We start from the raw sequence: 20,745 nt of genomic DNA on the forward strand, positions 1-20,745 counted from the left end.
CCTCCCCCATCCCCCCTCCATCCATATCTGACGTGTCCAGGTCTCCCACCCACCGGTTCACTTAACCACAGCAAAGACACACCTCGTGCCCCCATTTCCCACCCCAAGCCACTGAGGCTTAACCAGATGACGGGGTGGAGCGAGGGCTTAGTCTGGGAGCTAAAGCCATACTTAGTAACTAAAAGAGAAACAAGACCGAGCCTCTCCGTGGGTACCTTGTGCTCAGAGTCGCCGCGTTGGCTGAGTGGAACAGCGTGTGGACTCAGTGACCACTGAGTCCGAATGCAGGGGGGGGCAGAAATGGGGCTTCCCCACTGGACCCCTGGCAGCACATGGTGTCCAGAGGTGGCTGGACGTGGCCATGAACGTCTGGCGAGGGTTGGCCCACTTAGGGATCTGAGAGGCTCCCTCAGATGTGGAACAGGAGGCGGGGGGTGCACACCCTGGCAGCAGCACACATTGCAGGTCACGTGGTCTCCAGCCTCAGGGCCACCTCCCACGGGTGCCCCCCGCCCGGGGGCCGGGTCTGATGCATCCCCCGTTCCCTGTGTCCACCCTGTTCCAGTCATTCCGGCTTTTTAACTGTCCCCTCCTGGTCTTCCTCTTCACATCTCCAGGCTAATCTTGGCCATTGGCTTTCTCCCGGTCTTAGGACCGGCTCGTGACCTCTGTGGGACGCTGGTGACACAGTGCATGAACTGGGGGGATTCTCGTCCATCCCCGTGGTTTTTCCTCATCCCTGCGTGCCAGAGGGTCCCTCTCGTTATGCGGGCCACCTCTTAGGACCTTCGTTACACATTCTGATTCCTCACGTGAAGACCTCACCCACCCCCACTACCCTTCTCCGCACTGCCCTTCAGCACTGTGGCTGTTGTGAGTGTCACCTTCCCAAACATGACACTTTGTGTGGCAGCAAGAGGAAGGTGGCCAAGTCCCGCACACCCGTCGGGAATCCAGAGGCCACCCCCGGGTCGTTTTGAGCCCTTCTAGTCTCCTGGACATGGAGGACCATTTTCTCTGTGTCTTACTTTGTGTTTGAATCAGGGCTCCCAGGGACGAAGCCAGACCCAGGCTGGGGAGGCGCAGTGTTGGGGAGGGGACTTCTGTCTTTGAGCCACTTTCTGCCTCAACGGGGAGTTCTTCACTCTCCCCCCACCCGTGCCCCATCTCCTGCCGTGGAATGTGTTCCTTACAACTCTGCTTTTTTCTAGGCATCTTTACACCCTTGGCGGCCGCAAGCATTTCCGCCCTTGTCCCGCCCCGCCCCCCTCGCCTGCTCTCGCGTCCCCAAGCCCATCACCACTGGGCATGTCTGTGCAGCCGTGTGGCCGTCCTTCCTGCATTTCAAGCCCTCACTGCACATCGGCCTCCCCTCCAGACCCTGAGATCGAGGAAAGCAGAGTCGACCCCCGCCGTGGCCCCACCAACATCGCTGGGATGAGTGAATGAAACCCCAGGGACGCGCCCGCTGTCTGCAGACTTGCAAACAGCCTCCTTTACTAACGAACTAGAGAAATGATCCCTGAAAGTGTAGTCTTCACACAGCCTCCTTTAGTGACAGCGTCCACTGCAGACTGGATGGGATGGGGATGGCGGCCCGGGACTGGGGGAGAGTCTTGGACCCCCCATCCTCCCCCGGCCTGAGCCCGAGCCTTCCCGCCCCCCACCCCAGCACTCTGGAGTCCCAAACAGGAGGGCCGGGCCCACCTCAAAGACCACTTGGACCACCAGCCTGTTTACCAAGACAGTTTAATGAGAGAAGCACACCAGCCCCATTGGGGCCTCCACCCTGCACGTACGGCCTGGGCGGGGAAGGGTGGGGGAGGGGCAGGAGCGGGGAGGGCAGTAGCTCGGGGACATCCCCTGGGCTCTGGGGATGGGAGGCGCCTCCTCCGCTGCCCTGCAGCCTGGCCGAGGCCCGGGGCTCACCGGCGCCTCCGCAGCTGCTGCCGGATCCAGTCCACGTGCATCTGGACGTTCGTGAAGACGGCGGGCAGCTCGTACATGGAGCAGCCGATGCCCCAGCTGACCACGCCCACCTGGACCCAGGTGCCTGTCTTCTTGCACACCAGGGGGCCCCCGGAATCCCCCTGTGGGGAGAGGGGGCAGTCACAGGCAGGTCTGGGAGGGGCCGGGCGGAGACCGGCCGAGGGGCTGGCCCGAGCCCCTCACCATGCAGGGGCCACGGCCCAGCGTGCCGGCACACAGCATGTCCTCTGGGATGACCCTCCCATTGGCTCTGGCGTGCAGGAACTTCCTGTAACTTTGCTCGCAGGCTCTCTCCTCTTCCAGGGGGATTTGCACGTGCTGCAGGCGGTAGGGGGGGCGCAGTGGCTCTGGGGTGGAACCGAGGAATCAGGAAGCGAAGGCGGCTGTCCCCCTCCCCGCCCCCGGGCCACAGACCACTCAGCGCTGCCACTGCCCACACCACCAATGCTGGACGCTCAGAGAGGAGCCCCAGGCTGTGCGCCGGGCCCCTGGCGCCCGGCCCCGGGCCAGCGCTGCCTGCTTCCCTGCGGGTCCTGGGGGCGTGGGAGCCCAGGCCCCCTCTGCAGCCTCCTCCTGCTGCAACGAATGGGCTCAGAGTCCACACACGCAGAGTGGGTCGGAGCATGTCCCCCAAAAACTCATGCTCACCCTGCCCTTCAGAATAAGACCTTATGTGGAAGTAGTCTGCAGATGCAATCAAGTCAAGGTGAGGTCAGATCGGATGCAGGCTGGGCCCCAAGTCCAACGACTGGGGTCCCACTCGAGCACAGCCAGGGGGATTGAGACTCAGAGAAGCCGGGTAAAGAGACCAGAGGGGGTGGCCACAGCGGAGGATAAACCGGACGTGGGCAGAGACAGGAGGGCACCCCTGCTAAGGCTTCTGGAAGGAACCATCCCTCCCGACAACTGTTTTGGACTCTAGCCCCCAGACGGTGAGCGAACACATTTCTGTCGTTTTGAGTCACCCTGTTTGTGGTCCTTTGATACAGTGGCCTCAAGACACTGACACGCCAGGCACCCAGGTCCTTTGTTGCGGTGGACCCAAACCTCAGAGAGGAGTGACAGGAGTAGGTTTGGGTCCGGACACTGGGTGGACTGTCGGGTCCGGCTCCTTCACATAAAACCCCGCGGCCACATGCCCACCCACCCTGGGAAGCAGGTGGCTGTGAGGGCGGCCCCCTCCTCCTCATGGATTCCTGACTCCTGAACCAGCCTCAGCGCCAGGAAGGATCTGGAGTTTGCCTGCTCCCCTCCCGGGCCGCCCCCCAGGTGCTCTCACCGTAGTAGAAGACCCGGCCCCAGCCCGACAGCCAGCACTCGTCCTCCGGGCCGAAGTCCAGGGACTGCAGGGGCAGCGTGACTGGCCGCAGCCTTCGGGACGTCCTCACGGGGCTGGCCAGCTTCAGCAGGGCCAGGTCAAACCCCAGGAAGGCAGAGATGTAGTCGGGGTGCACGACGACGCGGCTCACATTGAGCAGCGTCCTCCCCCCGTACAGATACACGTCCCCGGCGTGGATGCGGTAGGCTGACGGGTCGGCGTCCTTCCTGGGGGAGGTGCACCCCAGGCCCCGCTTGGTCAGGGCCGTTCCCTGCCCCCGAGCCCAGACCCCAGGGAGCCCGGGCTCTGCTTCTGCCCCTGCCCCACTCTCCATCCTGTGGGGGGCGGGGGAGGGTCTGCAGCGTCACTCACCGGGAGATGCAGTGGGCGGCGGTCAGCACCCACCGGGGGTGGATGAGGGACCCCCCGCAGATGTGCACCCAGGAGGCCCAGTGGTAAACGTAGACTCTCAGGCTGACCTGCCACGGCCACTTGCCCTGGGGGGCGCTGTGGCCTCCCACAATGCCCACCAACTCCCTCTCAGGGGCAGGCGCTGGAGGAACAGTGTGCAGGGGTCAGGGGCACCACTGTGCCCCACAGCCCCCGGGTGCTCTGGGCCGTCCTCACATAGGTCAGGGGGTCCCAGGCCCCGGGGGCGGGGCCAGCACCGCCTGGGGTCAGGACTCACCTGGGAGTTCGGGCACAGAGGCCCCCAGGCAGGGGAGGGTCAGCAACAGCAGCCACAGCATCTGCAGGGGAGAGAGAGGAGGGTGAGGGCACCAGCGCGAGACCCCAGAGTCTGGGAAGCCTGCCTCCAGGGTCTGACCATCAGTCAGCGTCCTCACCTTGGATGGATGGACGCACAGCCCTCCTCCCCGGCCCTCCCTGGGAGTCCCTTTATCTTTCTTTTGAAGGAAGTGGGTGGGGTCTGGTCAGACACCCCCCCCCTCCCGCCGCGGGATGGGACGGTGCCGAGGCCCTGCTGTGACCGGAGTGGTGGTCAGGGCCGCAGCCCCACCTCTGGCGGCGACAACCACCCTGCCCCTGCCCTTGGCAGCTCCTGGGGGCGGCCGACTGGGCCCCTGTCCCGGCTGGATGTCACAGCGGGGCGGCTGCAGGAGTGCAGACATGTGCAGGTGTCAGACTATGGGGCCCTTCCAGCCCAGAGGGGGGGGCTCCGCTTCTCCCGACGTGCTCGGCAGTCCCATCGGCCCTCATGTCCCACACCGAGGCTCCACCGTGCCGGCGGCCGGTCCGGAGGCCCAGGAGGCGGGCGTGGCACTGGGCTCTCCTCTGCGGAGCCGAAGCGGCAGCCCCACTGCCAGGGCCACAGCTCAGGGCCAGTTCACCCGCCAGGGCACCGTTCCCCCCGGGCTGGGAACCCTCTTTCACTGCGCACCAAATGTCGGCTTCACGCAGGGACCGGGTGGCGGGGGGATCGCAGACAGCGGGGAACCGCGGCTCCAAACAAAGACGCCCCACCCGAGCCCCCCCTTGCTGTGGCAGCCACACCTGGGGGTGGAGAGCGCTGCAGGGAGGAGGCTGGCACCCCTCTCTGGAACGGGAGTCTTTCTTGCCATGGAGATCATAGTGTGTGTGTGTGTGTGTGTGTGTGTGTGTGAGAGAGAGAGAGCACGAGTGAGTGCATGTGTGTGGACATGTGTGAGCGTGTGTGTACATGTGTGACCATATGTGTAAGCGTGTGTGTAAGTGCATGCCTGACGGTATGTGTGAGCATGTGAGCATGCATATGTGACAGCAGGTGTGTATGTGCATGTGCGAGCACGTGTCTAAGTGCATGTATATGAGCGTGTGTGTGTGCATGTGTAAGCACTTGTGAGCGTGCATGTATGTGTAAGCATGCACACGTGTGTGAACGTGAAAGTGCATGTGTGCGAACATTGTGTGAGCATGCGTGCGTGCATAGTGCGCGAGCGTGACCATGCGTGTGCACGAGCGTGCGTGCGTGCGTGCACGAGCGTGGGTGTGCGCGCATGCGTGGGTGCGTGCGCGTGCGTGGGCGCGAGCATGCGCGCGCAGGCCTGTGAACGTGCACGTGTGTGAGCGTCTCCCTGAGGAGCGAGTCGCCCCGCGGAGCCCCGGCGGTGACCCCAGCAGACCCTCGTGCCGGCACAGGGTCCCTTCGGGGAAATGGCTGGAGGGAGGCTGGGCCGGCAGCTCCGGGAGCCCCTGCGCCCCGGCGCCCTTCTTGCTCCAGAGGAGCGCGGCCTCAGGAGACACACGGGGAAACAGGCCTGGACGCTTGGTTCTCGGGGACCCTCGTGGCCACAGACGCCCGAGAAGATGGCGCTGAGCATGCAGTGCGAAGCGCGGAATGTGCCCCGAGACGCCGGGCCGGACCTGCTGCCCTCCGGGAGGGCGCGGCAGAGAGCGCGGGCGGATCGCCGTCCCCGCCGAGCGGCCGTGGGCTGCGGTCGCCCGACACAGGGCCTGTGGCTCCCTGGACGCCTGGGCACCTGGGCCGGCAGGAGGAGCCGGGGACACAGGTGAGTTCTGGGAGGTGGTGGCCTGGGCTAGTCCTGTGCAGAGGCTGTGATGCTGGTCCTCGTGGGATGGAGGTGCCTCCTCGGTGCCTACCTGGGGTCGGGTGCCAGGTCTGGGTAAATTGGGCATTTTCGCCCGGACAAGGCAGGGAGGTTGGCCAGCTCAGTGTCCTGGCTGCAGGGCCTCCCAGAGGACATACGACTGAAGGAGAAAGAGAAATAAACCTGGGCCACATAGGACGGTGGTTGAGCGGTGCCCACCTCTCAACCCTGGGAACCTGTGAATGTGACCTTATTGGAAACTGAGTCTTCGCAGGTGTCATTGCATCGAGGGTCTTGAGATCACGTTGGACGCAGGGGGACCCTGCGTCCTGTGACGGGCGCCGTAAAAGACAGAGGAGGTTTGGGACAGGGGGCGCAGGAGAGGAGCTGGCCTGGTGGAGACCGGGCTGGGGGGTGGCGGCCATGAGTCCGGGCGCCCAGGAGGGAGCCTTCCTGCCACAAGGGGCAGTCCCACTTCGGGCCCCAGACCTCCAGAGGGCCACCTGCGGCATGAGCCCCGCGGACCTGCAGCCCCAGAAACGAACACAGGCACAGAGTCCGACGTCAGCATCGCTTATTGCTGTGTTCAGGTAAAGTGTCCCTGGCCAACAGGTGCGCTCCCCGCCGGAAATGAATTTCCAGCCGGGAGGGACCCTGGAACTCGGTGGGAGGCAGGGGGCTGCAGGCGGGGTGAGGCCCCCACATGCCCCTTGCCGGGGTGGCCACCGCCTGTCTCACTTCTGGTTCCTGGACTCAACGCCAGGGCGCCGAGGGGCAGGGACGCCAGGCGGGCGGTGCGTTCCCACGGCGAGCCCCTCAGAACCACGGAGCCTGGGACGCAGGAAGCATCTCCACGAGGAACTTTGTAAGGGGGGCTGTTCATCCTAGGCCTGGTGCCCCGTGAACTCAGCCGCTCAGGAGACCACAGAGCGCATGCTTCTGTGTGTGTGAAACGTCCGGAGCGTGCAAATCCGTGCAGGGGGCAGGTGGACGTGAGGTCACCGGGGGCGGGGAGGGAAACAGGTGCCTGATGGCTGTGCACATGGACTGCTGCTGGGGACGCCGAAGCGCCCTTGTCACTCCCGGAGGCTCCGAGGACACAGCCTTGAGGCAGTGACCTGAGGCTTTACACACCGGCCCGGGTGCACAGCTGCACCCAGTTAGGGCCTCTCCCGACACCAACCTTCAAGCCCTGGCGGCGGGTGCAGGTGCTGTAGGGAAGGCCCCTTGCTTACTAGCCCCCCATCCCTAGAGTGGCCTCTTTCTTCAGTCCCCCCTGCCCTCCAGGAGCCTGCGCCACAGCGCTAGTTACTGCTGCTGGCGAGATTCCCCCTTATCAGATGAACAGAATCCCCCTGGGCCCACGTTTGGTAAGTCTTATCCCGCACGGTGGTTGAATTTCTCAACCAAGAGAATCATATGCGCTTTCCTTATCGGTGGAGATTACACGGTTGTCCGTCTCTCTCCACTCGGCTCGTGAGGGGAGGTCGTACTGGGAGATGGGTCAGGTGTTCAGCTGTCCAGGCCGAGGTGCTCAGCGGTTTTACTGCAATTTTTAAAAGACACTTGTTGGCATCAGATCATAATGTGTTCTGGTTTTTGAATCGAAGTTCGTGACTGAACGTGGCCTGGAAGTCTCCTCCTTCCGTGTGCCCGGCTCTGGGTTCCAGGCTCCACTCCTCTTACAAGACTCGTTAGGGAGCTTTCCTCCGTCTTCCGGTCCCTGGAGGAATGTCTGATCCTGCAGGGTTTGGTGTCTGTCCCCCGAGAAACCCCACGGGCTGGTGTTTCACTTTGTACTGTGCGTCTGAGTCGATTTTCAACTGCGCACATGAAACTCTTCAGGGGTTACAGATCTGTTCAGGCTCTCTGTCTATGGGTATATATTTTTTAAGTTTTTATTTATTTTTGAGAGAAAGAGAGAGAGAGCGTGCAGGGGAGGGGCAGGCTCCTCGATGTCAGCACAGAGCCCGACACAGGGCTTGACCCCACAGACTGTCATGTGAGGTCATGACCTGAGCGGAAATCAAGAGTCAGATGCTTAACCGACCGAGCCCCCTGGGCACCCCGTCCAGGCTCTCCTTCTCTTCCTGAGTCAGCTGGCCTGAGCTGCACCCGCCTCCAGGTTGTCTGTCCCCTCTGATGGCAGGTTGGTGGATCCCAGTCCTGGAAGTCTGCGCCCCGCCCTCTTGTCCCCCATGCTCTGTTAGCGCACCCGCGTTCTGCCGATGGCCCTTGCCACAGCGCGCCTCCCCAGGGCCGCCGGGGAACTTATTTCTGGCTTTGGAGCCCTGTCATTTCTTTATTGTCTGTGCCAAGTGTTTCTTTACTTAAAAAAAAGTTTTTAAATGTTTATTTTATTTTTGAGAGAGAGAGAGTGCCAGCAGGGGAGGGGCAGCAAGGAAAACACACAGTCTGACTGATGCAGGCTCCAGGCTCTGAGCTAGCCGTCAGCACAGAGCCTGACGCAGGGCTTGAACCCATGAACTGAGAGATCATGACCTGAGCCAAAGCTGGACGCTTAACCGACTGAGCCCCCAAGGCGCCCCTCTGGAAGCTTATTTTTAAATTTCCAAATGTGGGAGAGTCTGCACCTGCCCCTTGATAGGAGGACAGATGCGTCCAAAATAACAGCGCGGCTGTTCGTGTTTTCTAACGCATGGGAGACCCAAGATGGGCTCGGAGAGCAGAACCCAAGCTCAGAGCTCCCTGGGCGCTGACGGGGGCGCTGAGGTCCCCGCCCGGGAGCCTCCCCAGGAAACCCGGCCCGCTGCGCGGGGTTGCTCCTGCTCGCCAGCAGCGGGGGGGCCCTGCGCTCACCCCCACTGGGAGGAGTGGGACCTGCCCAGCCCAGCACCGCAGGGATGCGCACACGCAGTCCCAAGAGGCCCTCAGGGCGGGGACACCAGCCTGGGACGGACGTGGGGACAGACAGTGGGGCCTCCGGCCTCCCTCCCCCAGCCCTGTCCTGAAGGTGGGGGCAGGATCCTGAGGGTTTCTCCTCTGGAAACTGAACAAGACCCTGGGGTGCCCCCCAGACAGGCGGTTGGGCCCTCCTGCTGCTGGGCAGCCCGTTTTGCAGGAAGCCTGGGGTGCCCAGCAGGCCGATGCTGGCAGTCACGGCTGCAAACCTGGTGGAGGCACCCGGGGCTCAGGGAGGAGGGATGGGCAGAGGACGGAGCGGGCAGGAGGGAGACGCCGACGGAGGGCCCGAAGACAGCTGGGCTGCGGGCAGTGATGGCTATGGTGGGGCCCCGGACAGGCCCGGGGTCATAGGCTGGCACCTCGATGCCCAGGGCAGAGGGCTGGGAGACAGGACAGCAGTGAGCGGAAGGTGGCCTTCACAGCCCTGCGGCCACCGGGGAGCCGGGCTCAGCCTGGAAGCCGGCCAGAGACCGTTGGACTCGGAGAGGATGTGTCGTAACGTAGAGCAGGACCCTCGGGTGGCGGGCAGGTGGGGAGGGGGCCGATCTCAGCCGCTCGTGTCCCCGTGAACGGTCAGGACCCGCCTGTGTCCCCACGAGCAGTCCGGAGTCTATGACAAGATGGGAGATCCATGGTCAGTGTGGCCACATCTGTCCCCAGGCTTGGAAGAGCCAGGAGACAGCCAGCGGATAGCCGTGACGCGGACAGAGGCCTCCAGGAGACGGCCCTGTCCCCGCCCCAGGACCTCGGGCCCCGCATGGGCCCTGCTGGATGCTCATACAGCCCCGCCCGCTGGCTCCAGATTTTACAACGTTGCCAACGGGCCCGTTAGACCACGACAGGGGTGCCGTTTGCCCAGCCTGCGCCGCGGAACCCCAGCATCCTGCCCTCGTCTTCCACTTACCGGAGCCCGGCGCAGCCCCGGGCTCCATCCTGTCCCAGGAGCCCCTGACCCCTGTACTCTGTGTTCCCACTCCTGTCGGGGACACATGGGCCTCTCCCGCCCTCACCCTGCTTGCGGCACAGACATCCTGTCTGCGGGATGGGAGAAACTCTCTAGGGAAGAGTGGGGTCTTCCCCACCTCACTCGTGGGGGCAGTGAGAAGGACCCCCCATGCCCGGCCTTCTCCACGTGCTTTTCCTCCCCAGCAAGTGGGTGTAAACCAGCCTTTCAGGGGTGCTCAGGGGTCCCCTTGGCCTCCCACGTGGCAGTCCCCTTAGGATGGCTGCAAGACGAAGAAGCAGGAGGAGGCGGCCAGCCAGGGCTCCCCCTGCACCCCGTGGCAGGCAGCCTGAGAGGGGCCACACTCCAGGAGCGCCCTCACAAGTCAGGTGGGGGCCGGGGAGACTAGGCACCTGCACCTGACAAAGCCCTCGGGCTGACTCTGAGCTGGCATTCGGGCTAAAAGGCTCCGCCGAAATTCATGGCATTTCTTGTTTGGCACCTGCTTTTCCCTCAACCCATGTGCCCCGCAGGTGCTGCCCCAAGCCGGCACCCAGGTGCACGCCTGCCGGAAAACTGGGCTGGCTCCTACCCTCCTGCGCTCGCCTGTGGGGGGCCTGCCTTACCGTGTCCACCGAGGGCCCCCCTTCCTGTCCTGGGAGAGTCAGTCAGGCCTCTCCTCCTTGGAGCCCTTGCCCAACCCCTGCGGAAGGCTCGCTCAGGTCCTGCTCAGCAGCTGCCGCATCCACCTCCGGGGTCACTTGCATGCAGCACCCTGTGCTCATTATTTGTTTAGACGGGGGTCTCCTGCCAGATTGGAAGACTGAGAAAGGCAGATGTCATGTTCTACTCAAATCTGTGTCTTCCCTCTCCAGTCCATGATCTCCATGTAGCCTTCCAGGATGGATGGGTGAGTGGATGGATGGGTGGGTGGATGTGTGGTTGGATGGATGGATAGGTGGTTGGAATTTTGAGGTGAGGCTGGCCCTCTAGCAAAGGGTGGGCTGAGAGCAGGAGCCCCAAGAGTGGAATGTCACTGGGAATATCCTCCGTGCCTCCTGCCAATCCATCCATCCTCTGTCCCCACCAGCACCACCGCTCAGCACCTGGAGCAATAATTTCTCCAAACCAACTTTCAGAGCAAGTGGACCCCCGTCAGGAAGTCCCAGGGTCACTGGATCACCCCCAGCCACACCCACACCCAAGAAGTCATTGGTCACTTCCTAGCTTGCTTTGCTAACAGTTTAATGGAAGAAACTGAGACTTGGTCCCAGACTCTTCTGTTCCTAACCACACACTCATTCAGAGAAGGTTCCATTTCTCTTCTTCTCAGCTAAGGGAGAAAGGAGCAGCATCCACAGGGTGGAAGGGACCGAGGACCCTGTGAGGGAGAGGGGCAGAGGAGTCCGGTGTTGGAAGGAGGTCAGAGCGGAGAGCCTGGAACCGTGAGGAGCTGAGTCCTCAGGAGCGGGCCGGGACCCAGCCAGAGAGCTCCGCCTCCATCTCTGGACTCCACTGGCTACAGTTAACTTCCTGAAATTCAAACAGCACTGCCTAGTGGAACTTTCCAGAACAACGGACTGTGTCTCTGTGCCTACTATCTGGTGCATGTTGCTTGTGAGATGAGGGCGTAAATTTCCACATAATTCCCTCTTAGTGATACGTCGGTGGCCCCACGTGGCGGACAGTGGTCCGGGCTGTCCTGGGGGAGCTGGAGTGCACCCCCGCTGTCGTGGGGAAGGACGGATGCGGGCGTAGGACCCCCTCTCACTTTTCTTGGTGTCTGGCCCCCAGGGGAGGCTGGGTTCAATGGTGCGGTGGGGGGACGTGCAGTAGTGCAGGAGGAGGAGGCTGGGGAGAGAGGCTGAGCCTCTAGAATGTGGCCCCTGGAAACAGACCCCAACCGAGGCAGGGCAGTGACCCCCCACGGCGGTCAAGTACACTCGGAAATCCTGGGCGCTGCTTTGCACAGGGTTTAATAGACAGCAGGGAGCAGGGAGGAGGCGAGGCCCCGGCTCTTCTCCCCCAAGCTGCCCACCGTCAAGGAGACACCAGCTTCCCAGCCCCTCCTCTGCCTCCTGGGCCCCCAAGTCCGACAAGGACGGGGCGCCGAGGGGACAGGGCCCCCAGGAGACGGCGTGCTGACTGGGGGAGGCGGCAGGGGTGACTGGCTCCTCGGCCCACACAGGCCCATCAAGGCCACAGGGGGACGTGCTGGTAGATCCAGGACGAGTAGGTCATCACCCGGGTATAGACAGCAGGATAGTCGACGTGCCCGGAGGCCAGGCCCCAGCTCAGCACTCCCACTTGGATCCACATGTCCAGCCAGTAGCAGACCAGGGGGCCCCCAGCATCGCCCTGGAAGGGGTGCTCACAGGTCAGTCAGCCGCAGGACCTCGGGGGGCCCCACTACAACTCCCAGGAGCCCTAGAGCGGAAGGCGGGGGGCAGGGCCCGGCCTCACCTGGCGGGAGCCCCTCCCCCTCCTCCCTGCACACAGCATGTCCTCCTTGATGACGTGGCCTCCGGCAGGCGAGCCCTGGCTGTAGATCTTCTGGCAGACCCGGTTCTCCACGATGGGGACCTCAGCCTCCTGCAGGGGGCGGGCCGGGGCCGGCGGGGCTGCGGGAGGGGTGGGTGAGAGGGGCGGCTGCAGGGGCTGGGGAGCCGGTCGCCCCCGCCCGGGTCGCGCCCGCCATCGCTTTGATAGGAAAAGGATTGGAATCGTGGCCAGTTGGGTGCAGTGCGTCCGAAAGCCCCTCTGTGAAACCAGACGCCAGGCTTGGGCACAGAGAGGGCCGTGCAGACGGATGAGCCACACTAGGGCCTGGTCGTGACTGACAGTCGCGCAGGAGGGTGTTTGAAGCCTTTGCTACTGCGGCATTCTGGTGCGTCAGCAGAGCGGGGCTGCGCCGGGGTCTGGGGGCCCCGGAAAGGACCCTCAAAGCCAGACCCCAGGAAGAGCTGCAGCGGGCTTTGAGGGACCTTAGGTGTCCGGGAGCCACGTGGGTCCCCGGCCTGTCTGGTGCTCACCGTCCGTGGCGGTGCCGGAGGAACCACCGTCCCTGTCAGCCTGTGACACCCACCAGTGACACCAGCTTTGTCTGGTCCGGGAGCTGGTGCCCGGAGGGAGCCCCTCCCATGGCCATCCTGTGATCAGAGCCCGGCGCTGCCTTCACCCCAGCCTCAGTTTCCTCATCTGAACCCCCGGTGGGCAGCCAGCCTGGGTGAGCAGGCAGGGAGCACAGGAGTGTTAAAGGACCCCCGAGAATGAGTCCCAGCAGCGAGTGGAAGTGACCCCGCGCTCCGGGGCTGCCGTCCAAGTTTAAACAGGACGTTCTGAGGCCGCCCACGGCCGGGCCTGGGTGGGCGGCCAGGAGTCGGGACGGCTCATCTGTGACGGCACGTCCCCCCCCCAAGTGAGACTGTGGGCCGCACAGTCCCCCACACCGCCCCACGTCCTCTCCCTCGCCCCTGTCCCAGGTCCCCCGATCTTACCCTGGGCCCCAAAGGTGCCCCAGCCCGTCACCCAGCACAGCGTCCCGGGGCTGAGCACCAGTGAGTCGGGAGCGAAGCTGACGGGGCGCACGCGCTCCGACGGCCCCACGGGGGCCTCCAGTCTCAGCAGCGCGATGTCCGCACCCCCCGAGCCAGACCGGCTCACGTTGTAGTTGGGGTGGCGGATGACCTCGGCCACCTTGTGCAGATGGTCGTGGTCATAGAGCCGCAGCTGCCCAGCCTGGACCCTGTATTTGTGTGGCTCCAGCACGCCCCTGGGAGAGAGGGGACCCGGGTGGGGACGGGCACGTGGTCCCCCCACCTGCAGCAGGACTGTCTCCTGGGGATCAGAGCCTGAAGACTCCCCCTGTCACCCCCGGAGCCGCACAGACCTGGGTCTCCTGCCCCAGGACGCCGTCCCCTCGCACTGCCCTGCCCCCCCCCCCCCCGCGTGCTCCCTGCCCGCCGCTCCCCTGCCAAGACGAGGGAGTCACTCACAGTCCGACGCAGTGGGCCGCGGTCAGCACCCACTGCGGGTGGAGGAGGGAGCCCCCACATTCGTGCAGCCACTGGTCATGCTCTTTGTTGAAGACTCTCAGGCTGACCTGCCATGGCCACTTCCCAGCAGGGACATCACGCTCGCTGACGACACCCTCGGTCCCCAGGCCAGGATCTGGGGAAGCCCAGTGGGGAGCCGTCAGGGACCCAGAGGCCGCCGCCTGGAGCTCAGCACAGCCTCCCACGTGGCCACCCTGTCCCACCTGAGGTCAGTGCAGGCCTGAGGTCACCAATGGGCTTCGAGACCCCAGGTGGCCTGCGCGGGGTCCGCACTCACCGGGGATCACGGGCACAGAGCCCACCAGGCAGGGGAGGGTCAGGAAGAGCAGCCACAGCATCTGCGGGGGCAGAGGGGAGGCTGGAGTCAGGACACGAGGGCCAGCACCCCTGCATCTGGGACGGAGAGGGAGGAATCTGGGCTGTGTCCTCACCCTTCCCGGTCTTCTGTCTTCTGCCCCGGGGGCCTCTGGGCCCCTTTATCCTGCAGGCCCAGGAAGTGGGAGGGGCTCCCCCCACCCGTGGTCTGAGCGCCAGCATTTGCCCAGAACCCACCCAGAGGCCCACCTGGGGGTGACTCGGGCATCCTAGGGGTGTAGTCAGAGCGCAGACCCCGAGGGTGGGGGGCACTGTGTTCTCCAGACCCAGGCCTGGGTCCACACCTCCCGCCTGGACCCCGCTGGGACCACCAGCTCCCCAGGCAGCCTCACAGGAGTTCTGGCAACCTGGCCCCGCCGGTGACCCCCGTGGGGACCCAGCACGGCCGGCGTGGAGGCGGCCCCCTCTCCCCGGGACCGGGCGCAGCCTGGGCCAGCACTGGGAAGGCTGCCCGGTCTCGGTGCTGGGGCCCGGCTGCGGTTTTGGAGGTGACGGTGTGTGACCGTGGAAGGGGCCAGTGGTCTCGAGCCCAGGTGGGGCCCTGCCAGCACTGCCACCTGGGGTGAGGGGGCAGGATGGGGCCCTTGGGCACCAGGAGCTGTCCCGCCCCCACCGTCACCGCAGCCGGCCTCCCGCCTCCGGTCCACCCTCAGCCTCCCAGCTGCCAGCACGGCTGGGGGTCACGTGGCCACGCCCACACTGGGGACATGGGGCAGCGGCCGGCGGGGACCCCTGGGAAGGGTACCCTGAGCTCAGGAGGGGCTGGTGACGGGCCCACGTGGTGGCTGACCCCTTCACGGTCCTACTGCAGACCCGGTGGCTGTCCCTTTGGGACCGCCACGTCCCCAGTGCAGGGAGGGGTGCCCAGAAGGCCCCGGCTCGCTCACGGACACAGACGTCCGGGTGGCCCCCGGCACTCGTGTCCTGGTGTGTCACCCGCGAGTTAATCAGGAGAACGAAGGCTCTGAGCTCTTCAAACATTTTTCAGTTCCATGTTTATTAGGTGTTTTTTTTTTTTAAGGTGCCTGGGGGTTAGGGGGGGCAAGGCCGAGGTTTTCGGGAGTGGCCCCGACGCAGGACCCCCTCGCTGTGGCTCTGGGTGTTCGGGGCTCTGGCGGACAGGTGTGTGGGACGGGGGATGGCCGTCCCATCGCCAGCCAGCCGGGAAATCCAAAGGCGCCGAAGGGGACCCCCATTTTCCTGGTGAAGGTGTCCTCGGGGAGCAGCCTGGGGGACGGATGTCATCCCCCCAGGGAGGCCCTCAGGGGACCAAGGCTTACAGGACACGTTATCAGAATGAGCCGGAGACATTTTGACTTGTCAGATGGGACATTTGAAATCTAGAATAGAATCTGGTGCCAGAAAGGGAGGAGATGGTCTGTGGAACCAGCCTGACGCGGTCCAGGAATTCAGGGTGTCCTGAAGGGGCAGATGGCGGGAGGGGGACCCCCACGGGCCTCCCGCCGGGTCCAGACCCTTGCGTCACGTCGTCCCCCTGACATTGGCTCGGGGGCCCCCCGGGAGCCACCCCTCTCCTCTCTGCCAAGCCTGAAGAGGCCAGCGCCCGGGCCCCCAACAGGCAGGCCAGCGCCCCCTGGAGCCCCAGACGCCCCACAGTCAAACACTGACGCAGCCTTGGGCGGTTTTCCCACAGCGTTTATTGAGACTCCAATTGGAAGACCGTAAGCGGTCATCTGTGATTCTGGGGCTTGTCCCCACTCTGGACCCCTCGGGGAGCCCCCCCCAGGGAGACACGGCGCCAAGACCCGGGACTCCGGGGTCCGCCCCTCCTAGGGTCCGGGCGGCAGGGGGACGTGCCGGCGGATCCAGGACACGTAGCTCATCACGCGGGTGTACACCCCGGGGAAGTCGCGGTGGCCGCACAGGTAGCCCCAGCTCACGATCCCCACCTGGAGCCACGTGCAGTTGCAGCGGCACACCAGGGGGCCCCCGGAGTCCAGCTGTGGGGAGACAAGGCGCTCAGCCGCGGCCCGGCCCGGGCGAGCAGGGGACAGGGGAGGGGGCCGGGCGGCGGGGCCTCACCTGGCAGGAGTCCCGGCCCTCGCTGCCTGCACACAGCATGTCGGCCTGGATGACGTCTTCGTTGTCTTCGGAGAAGTTCTGGTAGCGGAGTTTGCACTCCCGGTTCCCCACCACGGGGACCTCCACCTCCTGCAGGTGGTAGGGGGGAGGCAGGGGCACTGCGAGGAGGCGCTGCATGAGAACGGCTCCCTGCTTCCCGTCCACGCACGCTCGCGCGCTCCTGCCCTGCCGCCGCGCGCCGGGCCAGCCCTCCTCCTCTCCCCCGGGATCTGGCCGCACCACCCCTAGGGGACACATGCCCACCCAGTTCCAGGAGGCAGCCCTCCCTCGCCGGGGTCTGGGCCCCTGAGCCTGAGGACAGCCCCCCGAGAGCCCTCCAGTGTCTGCAGGACTCACACCCCCCCCACCCCGGGAGGCCGCCTCAGCCGCGAGGAGCCCCGCACCGTGTGGGTCACCCAGACTCAGTGAGCCTGAAGCTCCTCCCGCTGATGGGACCACCCCCAAGTGCCCTCCGACCGCGGGGGGCCAGAGTCCGGCTGGGAAACGGCAAGGGTCTGAGTCAAAGGGGGAACCGCCTGCCAGGGGCAAGTGTCTAATTCCTGAGGTCTCTTCCAGAAACTTCCTGTCCCAAACCCTGCCATCCCGCCCCACCCTGGGGGCCCCAGAAGGCCCCTGCAGTGAGCTACGCTCTATAAAGGCCCAGCCACCCCGTCCCCCATCCTTCCCCAGCTGGTCTCCCCAGTACGTACAGTTGTCCCCGATGTCACCCCAGCCGGTGACCCAGCACCTCTTCCTCGAGGGGACCCGCAGGGAGGCGGGCGGCAGGGAGACGGGGCGCACGCGCTCCGACAGCGCCACGGGGGCCTCCAGTCTCAGCAGGGCGATGTCCGCGCCCCCCGGGCCAGACCGGCTCACGTTGTAGTTGGGGTGGCGGATGACCTCGGCCACCTTGTGCAGATGGTCGCGGTCGTAGAGCCGCAGCTGCCCGAGCTGGACCCTGAAGGCACAGGCCTCCAGGTCCTCCCTGGGGGAGAAGGGCCAGGGCTTCTCAGGGGGGGTGGGGGCCCCGCGGAAGGACCCGCACACGGCACCCCCGCCCCGCCTGCGCCCAGCCCCGGGGATGGGGGGGCACGACTCACGGCTGGACGCAGTGGGCCGCGGTCAGCACCCACTGGGGGTGGATCAGGGAGCCCCCGCACTCGTGCTGCCACAGGCCGCGCCGCACGTTGTAGACTCTCAGGCTGGCCTGCCACGGGTACGTCCTGGCGGAGACCGCGCAGCCGCCCACGATGCCCACCAGCGCTCGTCCCGGGCCGGGCTCTGCGGAGCAGGCGAGGGGCCATCAGGGGCCTGGACGGTGGCCTTCCCAGAGCTCAGGAAGGGACCAGCGAAGCGCTTCCCAAGCAGACAGCCCCCACACCCCCTGGGCTGGTTCTGGGAGCCTGAGCACATCGAGGGGAGCAGGACTCACCGGGGGTCACGGGCACAGAGCCCCCCAGGAAGGGGAGGGCCAGAAACACCAGCCACAGCATCTCGGGGGGCCTGCAAGGGAAGAGCTCAGAGCCGGCTTTCTCCGCGGGGGCCCCTTCCCTGGCCGGCCCATTTATCCTAGTAACACAGGAAGTGGCCGGGGCAGATCAGCCCTCCCCGGGGGCGGGGGGGTGGGGGGACACTCTGAGGCCACACGGGCCTTCTCCTCCCGTGCAGGCCGGCGGTGACCGGGCACAGCCGGGCTGGGCAGGCGGCGGAGGATCCCCCGGGCCACGCTGGGAGAGGGGCTCGTGAACGTGGTGTCTGGAGAGGGGGACAGTGTGGGGAGGGCCCGGCCGCTGTCTGAGGACGGTCACTTGAGATGAAGCAGAGATGAACTTGAAGCCCTCTGCCCACGGCCTCGGTGTCACCCTCTGCCCTCAGTCCTGCTACTCTGGGCCCCGGTCACTCCTGGAGACTGCCGAGTGCCACGCGGGCCTGGAGCCCTCACCTGGGCGGCAGCACCTGCCCATGGCCCCAGGGGACTCACAGTCACGGGCTCGGAAACAGGGGCTCCAGGGGGCTCCCAATCCAGGCTGAAGGACAGTCTCGGCCACCAAGGAGCGGGGGCCGGCTGTCAGACAGCCCCGGGAGCCTTGGGGACTCAGCCTTCTCGGGGACTGGGTCATCCCAGGAGCCGAAGATCTTGCATGTGGTCGGTGTATCCCTGACCACAGCCTCCAGGCCCAGGACTCGCAGGGGCGCACGGAGTGGGGCGGAGGGTCCGAGGCCCGTTTGAGGCCGTGGGAGACTCCGAGGAAGATGGCCTCCCATCGCCCAGGGTCCTTCCCTGGCCCCAGTCACCGCCCCTGTGACCTGCCACCTGCGCAGCAGCCTCGGGCACCTTCCAGGGGAGGCTGAGGCTCACGGACGGCTCTGCTAACGGTGTGGGGCGAGCGCTGTGTCTGAGAGGGACCGAGGTGCCTCCCCAGTCCCCCCGGAGGCGGGGAGCCCACGGCCCCCAGTGGGAGAGGGCCCCTCGGCTGCGTCCCCCACAGTGCACTTGGTCAAGGGCTGACCGCCAGCCCCTTGGGACACAGCTCTACCTGGAGACAGGGTCTTGACGCGGACGACTTAGGTAAAATGGGACCACACAGGCAGGTCCTAACCCACTGAGTCCTCGTAAGAGGCAGTGAGGACCCAGACGGGCACAGGGGACACGTGAGGGGCCCAGGAGAGGGGCCTCGGAGGTGCCGGCCCCGCCCCGCCTGGATCCGGCCCTCCAGCCTCCAGGAGGGAGAGAAAACACGCTTCCATGTCGAGGCTGCCCCGAAAGTGGGGTTGGGGGGGTTTGTCGCGAGCGGCCGGCACCCTCCGCGCCCTGCTCCCCTCGTGTGGCGCCGGGGCTGCTCGGGACCAGGATGGGTGGGCTCCCGGCAGCCCCTCTGCGTGGGCATCGTTCCACTCTGCCTACGATTCCGGCCGGTGCCCCAGCTGGGCCTGGACTTCGTGCTGTCTCGGTCTCTCTTCGGTGGGAAATGTCTCCCCCTGAGAGGGGAAGTGAGCCGGGCCTGGGTCCTCAGGCTGCCGGGGAACGTGTCGGGGACCCTCCCACGTGCCACCGGCTTCAGCCACTCTGGGAGGTGCCCACAGGGGACAGCAGTGGCCCCGGCCCGGCCGCATCTAGGCTGAGCTACAGAGACGGGGAGACGCAGGGAGGCCCACGCAGCCCCAGGGAAGGGGTGAGGAGGGGCAGGAGACGGGGCCTGCTCAGGGCCTGGGCACACAGCCCAGTGGGGGCGCTGGGGAGCCCCGGGGCAGCTCAGGGAGGGCACCGGCCCACACGCTCATCATCCGTCAGGTCCTGGCTTTCCGCTCCCTTCAGCAGGGGCCCCCAGCAGGGGCGGGAGACCCCAGAAAAGGCGTTGGGCCTAGAGTCTGCAGGTGCCCAGGGGGACTGGCCACAGGTGCGGCCAGACACAGAGCCTAGAAACGCAAACGGGCCTTCCCTCTGGATGAAGGTGTCCTATGAAGAGACCATTCTACCAGGATAGTTCCAGTTTGAGCCCCAGGGGACCCCATCTGATGGTCTCGGGTGGCCCTGGAGAAGGCGTGGGTGGCGGCTGGGCACCGCCGTGGGCTCTCGCCCACTCCGACCGGGAGGCCCGGGCCAGACCGGGACGGCGGGCACCACGGAGACACGCGCACCCACCATTCTGCGCGTCATTAAAGGCCAAAGCAAGTCCTTTAGACCCGGGCAGACTGCCCTTTAAGGGCACACCAGTGTGTCCTCCTGGGCAGCACATCCAGCCTTTGACACTGCGACGGTTTAGATAAAACTCTTCAAGGAAAATGTTGCAAGACATGTATCCAGCCAAAGAAATCAAGTATCATGATAAAGTTTACCGCCATCCTTTTCAAAAAGATGGTATCAAAACCCAAGAGGCGTGTGTCCACAGTGACCCCGAATCACCAGTCCGTATCGTATCAGCACCGCGGAATCAGGAGAGTGAGGCCCAGAGAGAGGGACGCGGGCGGCGCGGACACAGACTCCTCTTCCCCGGGGACATCTGTTCTAGAAGACGGAAGAGGGGGGCAGTGGGGCAATATACACTCCGATGCATGGACGTGGAAGCGATCAGCCTAAGCAGTGCTGGGAACGAACACAGAGGGACAGAACTTCCTGGCTGAACCTCGAATCCTGACGGTGGATTGGCTATGAAAGCACATACATCCGGATGACACGCTGTTCACGAGACAGAAGCAAAAGTTGAGGGGAAAAGGGTAGAAAACACTATTGCAGGCGAATGCTAGACCACTCGTGGCATGACTTGGTGAAAAGTGTGCTGGGCAAGCTGGAGTTTGTCAAAATTGAGAACACACTCAAAGACGGGCATCTGGGGGGCCCAGGCAGCTGACCCTCTCACTCTTGATCGCAGCTCAGGTCATGATCTCAGGGTCTGGGGATCAAGCCCCGTGTTGGGCTCTGTGCTGAGTGTGGAGCCTGCTTGACATTCGTTCGCTCCCTCTCTGCCCTTCCCCTGCCCAAGTGAGCTCCCTCTGTAAATTAATTAGTTCATT

The 20,745-nt window shown here is 65.0% G+C and overlaps 3 protein-coding genes across 3 annotated transcripts; all 3 read right to left on the minus strand.

Annotated features, from left to right (window-relative positions):
* Positions 1 to 1,841: 1,841 nt before the first annotated feature.
* LOC115299593 (putative serine protease 29) lies at positions 1,842 to 4,177 on the minus strand. Its single transcript, XM_029949008.1, has 6 exons — positions 4,153 to 4,177; positions 3,996 to 4,056; positions 3,680 to 3,860; positions 3,269 to 3,534; positions 2,173 to 2,336; positions 1,842 to 2,090 (listed from the first exon to the last, which is right to left on the minus strand). Exons 2-6 carry the CDS (start codon positions 4,054 to 4,056, stop codon positions 1,926 to 1,928), a joined length of 837 nt encoding a protein of 278 aa, XP_029804868.1. The 5' UTR covers positions 4,153 to 4,177; the 3' UTR covers positions 1,842 to 1,925.
* Positions 4,178 to 11,696: 7,519 nt separating this feature from the next.
* LOC115299790 (mastin-like) lies at positions 11,697 to 14,212 on the minus strand. The gene is made up of 6 exons (XM_029949307.1): positions 14,208 to 14,212; positions 14,054 to 14,114; positions 13,717 to 13,891; positions 13,219 to 13,493; positions 12,185 to 12,342; positions 11,697 to 12,079 (listed from the first exon to the last, which is right to left on the minus strand). Exons 2-6 carry the CDS (start codon positions 14,112 to 14,114, stop codon positions 11,915 to 11,917), a joined length of 834 nt encoding a protein of 277 aa, XP_029805167.1. The 5' UTR covers positions 14,208 to 14,212; the 3' UTR covers positions 11,697 to 11,914.
* A 1,577-nt stretch (positions 14,213 to 15,789) lies between these two features.
* Positions 15,790 to 17,777, minus strand: LOC115299236 (mastin-like). The gene is made up of 5 exons (XM_029948600.1): positions 17,666 to 17,777; positions 17,334 to 17,514; positions 16,944 to 17,218; positions 16,195 to 16,352; positions 15,790 to 16,112 (listed from the first exon to the last, which is right to left on the minus strand). The coding sequence occupies exons 1-5, from the start codon at positions 17,724 to 17,726 to the stop codon at positions 15,942 to 15,944; spliced, it is 846 nt and encodes a 281-aa protein (XP_029804460.1). The 5' UTR covers positions 17,727 to 17,777; the 3' UTR covers positions 15,790 to 15,941.
* Between the last annotated feature and the right edge of the window lie 2,968 nt (positions 17,778 to 20,745).

This window comes from Suricata suricatta, chromosome 8 (assembly GCF_006229205.1).
Source record: "Suricata suricatta isolate VVHF042 chromosome 8, meerkat_22Aug2017_6uvM2_HiC, whole genome shotgun sequence".
NCBI classification, from domain to species: domain Eukaryota; kingdom Metazoa; phylum Chordata; class Mammalia; order Carnivora; family Herpestidae; genus Suricata; species Suricata suricatta.